The sequence below is a fragment of the Carcharodon carcharias genome, chromosome 12, assembly GCF_017639515.1.
Source record: "Carcharodon carcharias isolate sCarCar2 chromosome 12, sCarCar2.pri, whole genome shotgun sequence".
NCBI classification, from domain to species: Eukaryota; Metazoa; Chordata; class Chondrichthyes; order Lamniformes; family Lamnidae; genus Carcharodon; species Carcharodon carcharias.
The window spans coordinates 16841085-16854720 of NC_054478.1; the positions used below are offsets into that span (position 1 = coordinate 16841085).

At 44.4% G+C, this 13636-nt stretch overlaps 1 protein-coding gene across 3 annotated transcripts in view; it reads right to left on the reverse strand.

Annotated features, from left to right (window-relative positions):
* LOC121284842 (serine/threonine kinase 11 interacting protein) overlaps positions 1-13636 on the reverse strand; it is a 106575-nt gene that overhangs the window by 74077 nt on the left and 18862 nt on the right. For all 3 annotated transcript variants that reach the window (XM_041200636.1, XM_041200635.1, XM_041200637.1), the window contains exons 3-6: positions 13226-13428; positions 9632-9706; positions 6611-6706; positions 4879-4986 (exon numbers count right to left, since the gene is read on the reverse strand). In XM_041200636.1, coding sequence (XP_041056570.1) covers positions 4879-4986; positions 6611-6706; positions 9632-9706; positions 13226-13428 — 482 coding nt within the window. The remainder of the gene's footprint in view (positions 1-4878; positions 4987-6610; positions 6707-9631; positions 9707-13225; positions 13429-13636) is intronic.

Here is a 13636-nt window from a genome sequence, read left to right on the forward strand (position 1 = left end):
AGAGGGTGCTTTACTCTGTTTCTAACCCCGTGCTGTACCTGTCCTGGGAGTGTTTGACGGGGACGGTGTAGAGGGTGCTTTACTCTGTTTCTAACCCCGTGCTGTACCTGTCCTGGGAGTGTTTGATGGGGACAGTGTAGAGGGAGTTTTACTCTGTATCTAACCCCGTGCTGTACCTGTCCTGGGAGTGTTTGACGGGGACGGTGTAGAGGGTGCTTTACTCTGTATCTAACCCCGTGCTGTACCTGTCCTGGGAGTGTTTGACGGGGACAGTGTCCATACGAGCAAGAAGCATGAGTGGGCCACTCAGCCTCTCGAGCCTACTCCGCCATTCAATAAGACCATGGCTGATCTGATAGTAACCTCAAATCTGCATCATGACTACCCCCAGTAACCTATCACCGCCTTCCTTACCAAGAATCTATCCACCACTGCCTTAAAAGTATTCAAAGGCTCTGTTTCCAGCACCTTTTTAGGGACAGCTCCAAAGACTCACCACCCTCAGAAATAATTTTGCCTCATCTCCATTTTAAATGGACGACCCCTTATTTTTAAACAGTGATCCCTTGTTCTAGATTCTCCCACAAGAGGAAACATCCTCTTCACATTCACCCTGTCAAAGGCCCCTCAGGATCTTATGTTTCAATCAAGTCACCTCTTACTCTTCTAAACTCCAGCGGATACAAGCCTAACCTGTCCAACCTTTCCTCATAAGGCAACCCGCCCATTCCTGGTGTTAGTCTGGTAAACCTTCTCTGAATTGCTTCCAATGCATTTACATCCTTCCTTCAATAAGGAGACCAATACTGTACACAGTGCTCCAGAGGTGGTCTCACCAGTGCCCTGTACAACTGAAGCATAACCTCCCTACTTTTGTATTCAATTCCCCTCGCAACAGATGATAACATTCTATTAGCTTTCCTAATTACTTACTGTAACCACATACTAGCCTTTTGCAATTCATGCACCGAGGTCCCTCTGCATCCCAGAACTCCTCAATCTCTCACCGTTTAGATAACACGCTTCTCTTTTATTCTTCCTGCCAGAATGGACAATTTCACATTTTCCCACATTATGCACCATTTATCAGATCTTTGCTCACTCACTTAACTTAGCTTTTTATAGCCTCTGTTCTGATGATGAGTCATACGGACTCAAAACGTTAACTCTGTCTTCGTCTCCACAGATGCTGTCAGACCGGAGTTTTTCCAGCTATTTTTGTTTTTGTTTCAGATTTCCAGCATCCGCAGTATTTTGCTTATATGTTTTTGCAGCCTCCTTATGTCCTTGTCACAACGTACTTTCCTACCTAGCTTTGTGTCATCAGCAAATTTGGCATTTATTACATCTATTCCTTCATCCAAGTCATTTATATAAATTGTAAACAGTTGAGGCCCCAACAGTGAACCCTGTGGCTCATCACTAGTTACATCTTAACAACCTGAAAAAGACCCATTTATGCCAACTCTCTGCTTCCTGTTAGCCAGCCAATCTTCCAGCCATGCCAATATGTTACCCCCTACACCATGAGCTTTTATTTTACGCAATAACCTCTAATGTGGCACTTTATCAACTGCCTTCTGGAAATCTAAGTATAGTACATCCACCAGTTCTCCTTTATCTACAGCACATGTCACTTCCTCAAAGAACTCCAATAAGTTGGTTAAAAGTGATTTCCCCTTCACAAAACCATGCTGACTCTGTCTGATGACCTCGAACTTTTCCCAAGTGCCCTGGCTATAGCTTCTTTAATAATACCTACTAACATTTTCCCTGTGACAGATGTTAAGCTAACTGGCCTGTAGTTTCCTGCTTTCAGTCTCTCTCCCTTTTTGAATAAAGGAGCTGCATTTGCTATCTTCCAACTCGCCTCCACCACCCTCCCAGGCAGCGCATTCCAGACTGTCACCATCCTCTGGGTAAAAAGTTTTTCCTCACATCCCCCCTAAACTTCCTGGCCCTCACCTTGAACTTGTGTCCCCTCGTGACTGACCCTTCAACTAAGGGGAAGGGCTGATCTCTATCCATCTTGTCCATGCCCCTCAATTTTGCACACTTTGATCAGGTCGCCCCTCATGCTTCTCTGCTCCAATGAAAATAACCCAAGTCTATCCAGCCTCTCTTCATAACTTAAATGTTTCATCCCAGGTAACATCCTGATGAATCTCCTCTTCACCCTCTCCAGTGCAATCACATCCTTCTTATAATGTGGCGACCAGAACTACACACAGTACTCCAGCTGTGGCCTCACCAACGTTCTATACAACTCCAACATGATCTCCCTACTTTTGTAATCTATGCCTCGATTGATAAAGGCAAGTGTCCCATTTGCCTTTTTCACCACCCCACTAACATGCCCCTCTGCCTTCAGAGATCTATGGACATACACGCCAAGGTCCCTTTGGTCCTCAGAACTTCCTAGTGTCATGCCGTTCACTGAGTACTTCCTTGTCAAATTACTCCTTCCAAAGTGTATCACCTCACACTTTTCAGGGTTAAATTCTACCTGCTACTTATCTGCCCATTTGACCATCCTGTCTATATCTTCCTGTAGCCCAAGACCTCACTGTTAACCATCCATCCAATCTTTGTGTCATCTGCAAACTTACTAATACCACCCCCCATATAGTCATCTATGTTGTTTATATAAATGATGAATAATAGGGGACCCAGCACAGATCCCTGTGGTACACCACTGGACACTGGCTTCCAGTCACTAAAACAGCCTTCTGTCATCACCCTCTATCTCCTACAACCAAGCCAATTTTGAATCCACCTTATCAAATTACCCTGTATCCCATGTGCATTTGCCTTCTTTAAGTCTCCCATGTGGGACCTTGTCAAAGGCTTTGCTGAAATCCATATAAACTACATCAACTGCACTAACCTCATCTACACACCTGGTCATCTCCTCAAAAAATTCAATCAAATTTGTTAGGTATGATCTCCCTCTGACAAAGCCACGCTGACTATCCCTGATCAAACCTTGCCTCTCCAAGTGGAGATAGATTCTCTCCTTCAGAATTTTCTCCAATAGTTTCCCTACCACTGACATGAAACTCACTGGCCTGTAGTTCCCTGGCATACCTCTGCAACCCTTCTTAAATAGCGGAACCACATTAGCTGTTCTCCAGTCCTCTGGCACCTCCCTTGTAGCCAGAGAGGAATTAAAAATTTGGGTCAGAGCCCATGAGATCTCATCCCTTGCCTCCCTCAGCAGTCTGGGACACAAATCATCCGGACCTGGAGATGTGTCCACTTTAAAGCGTGCCAACACCTCCAATACCATGTCACCCTTTTTCTGTTCCTTATATTCTGTCCAATCTTCCACCTGTCTTTACACAATTATATGCTTTTTCTTTAAGTTTGATACTATCTTTAATGTTTCTAGTTAACCACTGGTGTGTGTCCGTCCTTTGGACTTTTTCCTACTTGTTGGAATGTGTTTATTCTGTGTATTCTGAAATATTGCCTTAAATGTTTGCCACTGCGTCTCTATTGACCAATCCCTTAGCCTAATTTGCCAATTCACTTTAGCCAGCATTCGTGCCCTCATAATTGAGCTTATTTAAGTTTAAAAACACAGTCTCAGATCCACTCCTCTCTCCCTCAAACTGAATGCAAAATTCAATCATATTATGCTCGTTGCTACCTAGGGGCGCCTTCGTTATGAGGTCATTATGTACTCCCATCTTGTTGCACAATACCAAGTCTAGTATAGCCAGCTCTCTGGTTGACTCCAGGACATGCTGTTCTAAAAAGCTATCCCGTAAACCTTCTATGAACTCATCTAGGCTACCTTTGCCCATCTGACTTTTCCAATGTATCTGCAGATTAAAATCTCCCGTGATTATTGCCATACCTGACCAGCTCCCATTATTTCTTCCTTTATGCTCCACACTACCATGTGGTTACTGTAAAGGGACCTGTACACCACTCCCACGTGACTTCTTATCTTTACCATTTCTCATCTCTACCCAAACGGTTTCTGCGTTCTGGTTTCCTGAACTTAGGTCATCTCTCTCGATTAAGCTAATACCAACTAACAGCCACCCCTCCACCTTTTCCTCGCATCCTGTCCTTCCTAAATGTCCTGTATCCTTCAATATTCATGTCCTCCTGCAGCCATATGTGTAATGGCTGACAAAGCGTACTTATTTATTTGTATGTACGCTCCCAGTTCATCTGTTTTGTTTCGAATGCTTCGTGCATCCAGATACAGGGCCTTTAGTTCTATCCTTTAATTCTTTTTATAACCTCTAGTCTTATCTGTTGATTTACTATTAGATTTGTACATTCTACCCCTTCCTGTCAGTCTGTTTTTCATTTCCCATAATAATACCTTTCTCTTTTGCCTCGTCTCTACTCTTTGATTTACCACATCTTCCCAAATTTGTTCACTTGCTCCCCACTACTTAGTTTAACACCCTCTCTACCTCCATAGTTATGCGGCTAGCAAGGTAGCGGGAGCTTTACTCTGTATCTAACCCCGTCCTGTACTTGCCCTGGGAGTGTTTGATGGGGACAGTGCAGAGGGAGCTTTACTCTGTATCTAACCCCGTGCTGTACCTGTCCTGGGAGTGTTTGATGGGGACAGTGTAGAGGGAGCTTTACTCTGCATCTAACCCATGTTGTTTCTAAAGCTGAGACCGGCTGGAGTGAAACATGTTTTGCTCGCCAGTATTTAAGGTTGCAAAAGTGATTGAATGGAGGGCTTGAATAAAAATCCTGATGTCTTTATTTGCACCACTGGACAGCTGAAATCAGCTAACTCCATAGACACCATGGCTCAAAACTGGATACGGGCTATCAATTTACCCTTTAAATAGGTGATGCCGGGACAGACTCTCAGTAGGAAACTCTGGTGAATGGCCTTACCAGCGAGCTGTCCAGTGACGTGATGAAGTTGTTGCTGAAATTAAGAGTATGTAAATCGAGCCATGGGAGTGCAGAGCTTAGATCCCCACCGCAGACTGAGATAATTTCCTGCCCAGGAAGGGGGGAAAGAGAGAGAGAGAGGTGAGAGAGAGGAACCAACCATACAGATTTAGGATCTAGCTGTTCATTCAAGCGTTGTTACTCCCTCCTATAGGTACTCAGTGGAAGGAAGTGTTCCGCAGGCAACTCAGCCAAAATAGCTATCGCTCACGTGCGCTCCTGGGTGGTCAACGTTGCCAGAGTGGTGAGGTGAGAATCAGAGCAGTGTCTGATCTAGTCCTCATGTGAAGCCTGGACACTCGTACGCACATGCACGCACACACGTGTAGCAAGTGGCCATTCAGCCCCTTGAGCCTGCTCTGCTAATTAATTAGATCATGGTCGGTGTGTATCTCAACTCCATTTTACCCCGTATCCCTCGAAATCCTTACCCAGCAAAAACCTATCAACCTCAATCTTGAAAGCTCCAACTGACCCTCAGCATCTACAGCCTCTTTGGGAGACAGAGTTCCAGATGTCACTACCCTTTTGTGAAGAGGTGCTTCCAGACACTAGCCCTGAACCACCTAGTGCTAATTTTAAGATTTTGCCCACGTATTCTGGACTCCCCCCCACCATCAAAGGAAATACTTCCTCTCTACCTACATAACAGAATCCCCTCATCAATTTGAATGCCTTGATTAAAATCACTCCTCAGTCTTCTAAACTCATGGGAATAAAAACCAACACTCCACAACCTGCCCTCATAATTTAACCTCCTTTGGAGTTGGAGGAGGCAATTCAGCCATCAATGCTGTCCCACCAATCAGGTTAGGGCTGATCTTCATCTGAATACGTCTGCCTGATTTTGCTCATACCCCTCAAGACTGATGGGGAGCACGAGCACTCCATGATTTCCATGCTCTGCGCACACTCTCCATGGGGTGACTCAGTGATACCAAGGTCAACTGCAGCAATCCTAATGCCACTCTGACTGGTTAATTAACTCTAGATTCCTGTATCAAGAATGGGTCTTCCCCAGTTGATTCACTCACTACCATACCAGTGCGTTCCCTCTGTTAGCTGGGTATAAGCTGTTGATAGGTGTCGGCAGACCATGGGTTCAAGTCCCACTCCAGAGATCCATATAATGACATAATAACACAGTGCAGTGCTGAGGGAGTGCTGCACTGCTCTGGGTGTCAGTTTTTGGAGGAATCATTAAAACGAGGTCCCGGTCTGCCCTCTCAGGTGCTTATAAAAGATTCCGTGGCACAATTTCAGAAGAAATATGACCACAATGAGGCCACCCAGCATTTTGAGCCTGGCTCTGCCATTCAATACGATTATGGCTAACTTATTTCCCAGGAACAGCGGAATTAAATGCGCCCTGATGAAAATTTACCCCTCGACCAGTATCATTGAAACAGATTATTTGGTCATTATTAGATTTGCTGTTTGTGGGATCTTTCTGTGCACAAATCGGCCACTCAGTCTCCTACACTACAACAGTGACTGCACTTCAAAAACAAAGTAATTAACCGGCTGTAAAGTGCTTTGGGGGCATGCGGAGGATGGGAAGCGTGCTATATAAATGTGAGTCCTTTCTTTTTGTAAAATATTAAACATAGTCCATTTGAGACTGATGGATACAATCCTGCTACGGTTGTGTTTGATAGAGGATGGAACTCACCTCGATAGTGTTGATGCAGCTCGAACAGCTGAGGATCTCTAGCCGTGTGTAGACACCCCGTAGCCCTTCCAGACAGTGAGGGGGGACCCGCTTCAACTGAAAAAGACAACAGCAGAAAGGGGTGAGGGTTTCACCTGCCAAGCCAGAGTAACACAATAGTCTATTCAAAAAACTCGCATCACCGATAGCTCCAGATCTGATCAATGTCAAACAGGCTGCCTGGCAGTGCACCTTGCACATTGATAATATATAGCTGAAACAATATGCCTCACCACCTCCTTCTCAATTGTAAATTCTTCTAGTGGATCAGTTACCTCCTCTCTCACCTCAGCCTGAGTAGCATCTTCCCCTCTGGTCCTTCTATATTCAGCCTGATTCTCCATTGTATTTTCTACTTGGCACCTATCGGACACGCACTTCTTCCTTTTCAGTTTCACCTCTATCTCTCTCATCATTGAGGGCACTCTGGATTTATTTGTCCTACCCTTCCTCTTCAAGGAGATATACCCTGACATTGCCTGTGATCCTTTTACTTTGAAGGTGGTCCATTGCTCAGCCACCATCCTTTCTGCCAACATTTGATTACAGCTCACTGGACTCAGATGCACTCGCGTCCCATCAAAGTTAATTAATTATCTCTGCTCTGGATTGTTCCTTGTCCTTTTCCAAGGTCAACCTAAACCTTACGATACAATGGTCACTGTCCCCTAAATGCTCTCCCACTGATATTTGATCCACTTGGGCCAACTCATTCCCCAGAACCAGGTCCATCAGTGCCTGTCCTCTCATTGGACTGGGAACGTACCGCTTCAGAAATTTATCTTGAACACATTCCAGGAACTCTCGTCTCTCTTGTCCCTTTGCACTTTCCCTATTCCAGTCTACATTTGGATCGTTGAAGTCCCCCATTATAATTACTCTAAAATTCTGCACCCCTCTGTAATTTCTTTGCAAATTTGTTTCTCTACATCCCTTCCGCCAGTTGTGGTCTATAAATTACACCAATTCATGTTATTGCACCTTTTTCATTCCTTACATCTAGCCAGAGAGCTTCCGTGCCCAAATCCTCTGGAACATCCTCTCTCTCTAGTACCATAATGCCCCTTCAATCAATATTGCCACTTCCCCCAACCCCTGCACCCCCTCCCTACTTTTCATCCTTTCCAGTCTTTCCAAAACACCTTGTACCCAGGACTATTTAACTCCCAGTCCTGCCCTTCCTTGAGCCAGGTCTGTTATAGCAATAATATCATAATTCCCTGGAAAAACTCAGCAGGTCTGGCAGCATCGGCGGAGAAGAAAAGAGTTGACATTTCGAGTCCTCATGACCCTTCGACAGAACTTGAGTTCGAGTCCAAGAAAGAGTTGAAATATAAGCTGGTTTAAGGTGTGTGTGTGGGGGGTGGAGAGAGAGATAGAGAGAGAGAGGTGGAGTGGGGGTGTGGTTGTAGAGACAAACAAGCAGTGATAGAAGCAGATCATCAAAAGATGTCAACAACAATAGAACAAAAGAACACATAGGTGTTAAAGTTGGTGATATTATCTAAACGAATGTGCTAATTAAGAATGGATGGTAGGGCACTCAAGGTATAGCTCTAGTGGGGGTGGGGAGAGCATAAAAGATGTAAAAAAAAAATTTTTTTTTCTTTTTTTTTATATAATGGAAATAGGTGGGAAAAGGAAAATCTATATAATTTATTGAAAAAAAAAGAAAAGGACCTAAAGTTGTTGAATTCAATATTCAGTCCGGATGGCTGTAAAGTGCCTAGTCGGAAGATGAGGTGTTGTTCCTTTTTTTTTACATCTTTTATGCTCTCCCCACCCCCACTAGAGCTATACCTTGAGTGCCCTACCATCCATTCTTAATTAGCACATTCGCTTAGATAATATCACCAACTTTAACTTTAACACCTGTGTTCTTTTGTACTATTGTTGTTGACATCTTTCGATGATCTGCTTCTATTACTGCTTGTTTGTCCCTACAACCACACCCCCCCCCTCCACCTCTCTCTCTCCCTCTCCACCCCCCACACACACACCTTAAACCAGCTTATATTTCAACTCTTTCTTGGACTCGAACTCAAGTTCTGTCGAAGGGTCATGAGGACTCGAAACGTCAACTCTTTTCTTCTCCGCCGATGCTGCCAGACCTGCTGAGTTTTTCCAGGTAATTCTGTTTTTGTTTTTGTTTTGGATTTCCAGCATCCGCAGTTTTTTTGTTTTTATATCATAATTCCATTTGTCGACCTGTGCCCTATAGTTCAACAACCTTATTAACCACACTCCATACATTCACATACATCCACATTAACCCTCATTTAGACTTTTTTTTTTAAACTTGTTATTTTTTTTTTACAAGCAATGTCTTGGTTTTAAAATTCTCATTCTTTTCAAAGGCGCTATATAATTATAAGTTGTTGTTGTCCTATGAGCCACTGCCAATTCAGAAATCGATCCTATCCACAGAACCAGAGCGCCTGCATGGGAACCAGACAGCGAAAGAGAAAGAACGAGCACAAGATCAGGTCCCATAGATATGAGAGTGCAATCATACAGAATGGTTTATAAAATTTACCCCTTTAACCAAGCTTCAGATGTCTGTCCCAATATTGTTTTTTTTTGGTTCAGTGTCAAGTTTCCTCTCCTGTGAAGCATTTTGAGATGTTTCACTTCGTTAAAGGTGCTGGAACAATGTTAGATCGTCGCTCCAGTTTATCCAGGGGTATTGCGGCTGAACGCAATCCAGTCCACGCTCCACGCTCTCGCGCGCAGGTTTCCCAGCAGGGATACACATCAGGAACCACAAATCCCGATCACTAACACAATTCCCCCTGCCCCAACCCACCCTCAGCTTCAGCCTGGCTGGGCTAGGGTGAGACCAATCGCATTCTGGCTTCCAGCTGAGATTGGGAACCAGTGTGTCTGTCCAGAAGGCGGCCAACACTTGCTTTCAGCAGCTGAGACGAGGAGGGCTGCTCACCCACTGACCCAGATTGGACGGGAACGTCACCATAAACGTACCTCTAAGAATCGGAGAGACTTAAAAGCCATGATCCTCACAGGTGTCTGGAGTTTGGGCCCCGGGGGATGTACCAACTGGAACAAAAGAAATGGTATTACACAAAGCCAGGGGCACAGCGGTGTAGCAAGCAAGATCATATGAAATAGGAGGAATAGGCCAGTCAGCCCCTCAAACCTGTGCTGTCATTCAATAAGATCATGGCTGAACTGAATATGGCCTTAACTCTATATGATCATACGAATTAGGAACAGCAGGCCACTCGGCCCCTCAAGCCTTTCAAAAAGATCACAGCTGATCTGATTGTAACCTTCACCTTCCCATCTGCTCCCAATAACCTTTCACCCCCTTGCTTATCAAGAATTTATCTATCTCTGCCTTAAAATATTCAAAGGCTCTGCTTCCACCACCTTTTGAGGAACAGAGATTCATGACCCTCACAAAAATTTCTCCTCATCTTGGTCTTAAATGGGTGACCCCTTATTTTTAAACAGTGACCCCTATTTCTAGATTCTCCCACAAAAGGAAACATCCTCTGCACATCCACCCTGTCAAGACCCCTCAGGGCCTTATGTTTCAAGGATGTTTCCTCTTGTGGATGAGTCCAGAACGAGGGGGCACTGTTTTAAAATTAGGGGTCACCCGCTTTAGGTCAGAGATGAGGGGAAATTTTCTCTGAGGGTTGTGCGACTTTGGAATTTCCTGCCTCTGAAGGCAGTGGATGAGGGTTCATTGAATATTTCGAAGGCAAAGGTAGATTGATTCCATTGCCTAACAAGAATCTAAGGTTATCGGGGTAGATGAGAATGTGGAATTCGAAACACAAACAGATCAGCCATGATCTTAATGAATAGCGGAGCAGACCTGAGGGGCCGAATGGCCTACTCCTGCTCCATTTCTTATGCTCTCAATCAAGTCACCTTTTACTTATCTAAACTCCAGCAGGTACAAGCCTAGGCTGTCGGACCTTTCCTCATAAGACAACCCTCCCATTCCAGGCCTTAGTCCAGTCAACTTTTTCTGAACTGCTACCAATGCATTTACATCCTTCCTTAAATAAAGAGGCCAATCCTGTGCATAGTGCTCTAGATGTGGTCTCAGTTGCTACTCTCCAATCTAATGGAACCTTCCCCGAATCTAGGGAATTTTGGGAAATTAAAACCAACGCACCAACTATCTCACTAGCTACTTCGTTCAAGACCCTAGGATGAAGTCCATCAGGACCTGAGGACTTGTCAACCCGCAGCCCCAACAATTTGGTGTCCCACTTCCCTGGTGATTGTAATTTTCTTCAGTTCCTCCCTCCCTTCCAATTACTGATTTACAGCTCTTTCTGGGATGTTCCTTGTATCCTCTACAATGAAGACCAATGCAAAATACCTGCTCAATTCACCTGCCATCTCCTTATTTTCCATTATTAATTCCCCAGATTCACTTTCTATAGGGACAATGCTCACATTGTTAACTTTTTAATTAAATATCTATAGAAACTCTTACTATCTGTTTTTATATTCCTAGCTGGTTTTCTCTCTTACTCTAATTTTTCCTTCCTTGGTAATCTTTTAGTCATTCTTACTGTTTTTTATATTCTGCCCAATCTTCTGACCTGCCACCCACCTTTGTACAATTCTTTGCTTCTTCTTTCACTTTCCTTTCTGCCCCCATTCTACCCTCGACTCCCTTGTCCATCAAAAATCTGTCCAACTCAGCCTTGAATATATTCAATGGCCCAATCTCCACAGCTCTCTGGGGAAGACAGTTCCAAAGATTCACAACCCTCCAAAAGAAAACATTCTTTCTCATCTCAGTCTGATCTCCCCTCTAATACGTTCCATCATCTCGGACACCTTCGGATTGATATCATTCAATTTCTGTTTTCCCTCTTCAAGAACTCTACAGCCCCAGTCAATTTGAAAGGTCTGGATAAAGTGGACGTGGGGAAGATGTTTCCATTAGTAGGAAAGACGAGGTCCTGAGGGCACAGCCTCAGAGTAAAGGAAAGACCTTTTAGAACAGAGATGTGGAGAAACTTCTTTAGCCAGACAGTGGTGAATCTATGGAATTCATTGCCACAGAAGGCTGTGGAGGCCAGGTCATTGAGTGTATTTAAGACCGAGATAGATAGGTTGTTGTTTGGTAAGGGGATCAAAGGTTACGGGGAGAAGGTGAGAGAATGGGGTTGAGAAACTTATCAGCCATGATTGAATGGCAGAGCAGACTCGATGGGCTGATTGGCCTAATTTCTGCTCCCATGTCTTACGGTCTTATAATCCAGTCTCCTTTCAGAGATTTAGTTTCTGAATTTTCTTCTCCAAGCACGTATTTGCCTTAAGTTCATCTATCAGTCCCAGGGGCAAGACTGAATAAAACTGAAGTCACTATAATGCTCCTCACCAATCCAGCAAAATTACAATTCCTGAGAAAAGACTAAAGAACACCATCAGATTGTTGCCAGGAGACAGAAGTGTTACAATCTCACATATTTTACAACTTAATCCCAGCTGATACCTGGATTGTGTTATAGATTTTACACTGGATTCTGAAAGTGATCAATCTTCATTTCTAAGGATGTTTTTCATTAGGTTTTCAACTGGAAGTATCCTTACAACAACAGATCCAGTCTTACACCCTCCCTCACTGAAGCACCACTTGCAGTTAAACCTGAACAGAATCAGTCAGGACCAGACGTGCCACCTTCCTGAAGAGATGGGGAACTCCCCCCAGCGACCTGGCTTTCAGATCAGAGTGGATATAAGCGAGCCCATACCACTATTCCAGGAGGTGAATCATTCCCAGTTTACTGGCTAATATTTAACCCCCAACCAAAATCATTAAAACAAGACAGGTTACGTGGTAATTAACTTATACTGCAAAGGGAGCTTTACTCTGTAACTAACCCTGTGCTGTACCTGTCCTGGGCGTGTTTGATGTGGACAGTGTAGAGGGAGCTTTACTCTATATCTAACCCCGTGCTGTACCTGTCCTGGGAGTGTTTGATGGGGACAGTGTAGAGGGAGCTTTACTCTGTACCTAACCCCGTGCTGTACCTGTCCTGGGAGTGTTTGATGGGGACAGTGTAGAGGGAGCTTTACTCTGTATCTAACCCCGTGCTGTACCTGTCCAGGGAGTGTTTGATGGGGACAGTGTAGAGGGAGCTTTACTCTGTATCTAACCCCGTGCTGTACCTGTCCTGGGAGTGTTTGATGGGGACGGTGTAGAGGGAGTTTTACTCTGTATCTAGAAAAAACACTACATACATATAACAAAAGCATCTGTGTATTAATATATGTAGCTTCCAGAACACGGAAATGAGCCACACTGCAAGCCTAACTGACAATCTTAAACCGTCAGTGTAATTCTTATCGCACTGAGGATTATTGAGCAAATGTTGTCCCATTGCCAACAAATTAACACTCTCTTCATAGACAGTATAAATTGTTTCCCCCTTGTATTGGTATTCTTGCAAAGTGTCCTGACGAGTACATCCCCCCCCCCGGTGAAGAAAACATGGTGACTGACATTATCCATGGAAATTCAACCCACAGTTTTAAATGCCAGGAATACACAGAAAATAAAATAAGCCAAGTTTCACCAACCTTCAGGGAGACGGTTTTCTGTAGGACATCGAAAAGGAACTGCACCTCAAGGACTGAGACAGTATCAGAAGGGTGGGAGGGCAATGCGATGAATCCATGCTGGTACTTGCGTGGCAGGAGATGCTGCTCAAAGAGATTGTGGAGGAGCTGGAGGCCGACAGTTAATAGCGACAGAGTACTTGTCCCACTCAGTACAGAGTCACCTGTACAAAAGGGTGCCAGAAACGCATTCACATGTGTAACTAAGCTTCCTGTAAGTGGCTCATCCCCGTTAAACAACATAGTATAGGAACACTCTCCACTTGCCCGGATGAGTGCAGCTCCAGCAACGCAAGAAGCTCAATATCATCCAGGACAAAGTAGCCCACTTGATGGGCACCCCATCCACCACCTTCAATATTCACTCCCTCC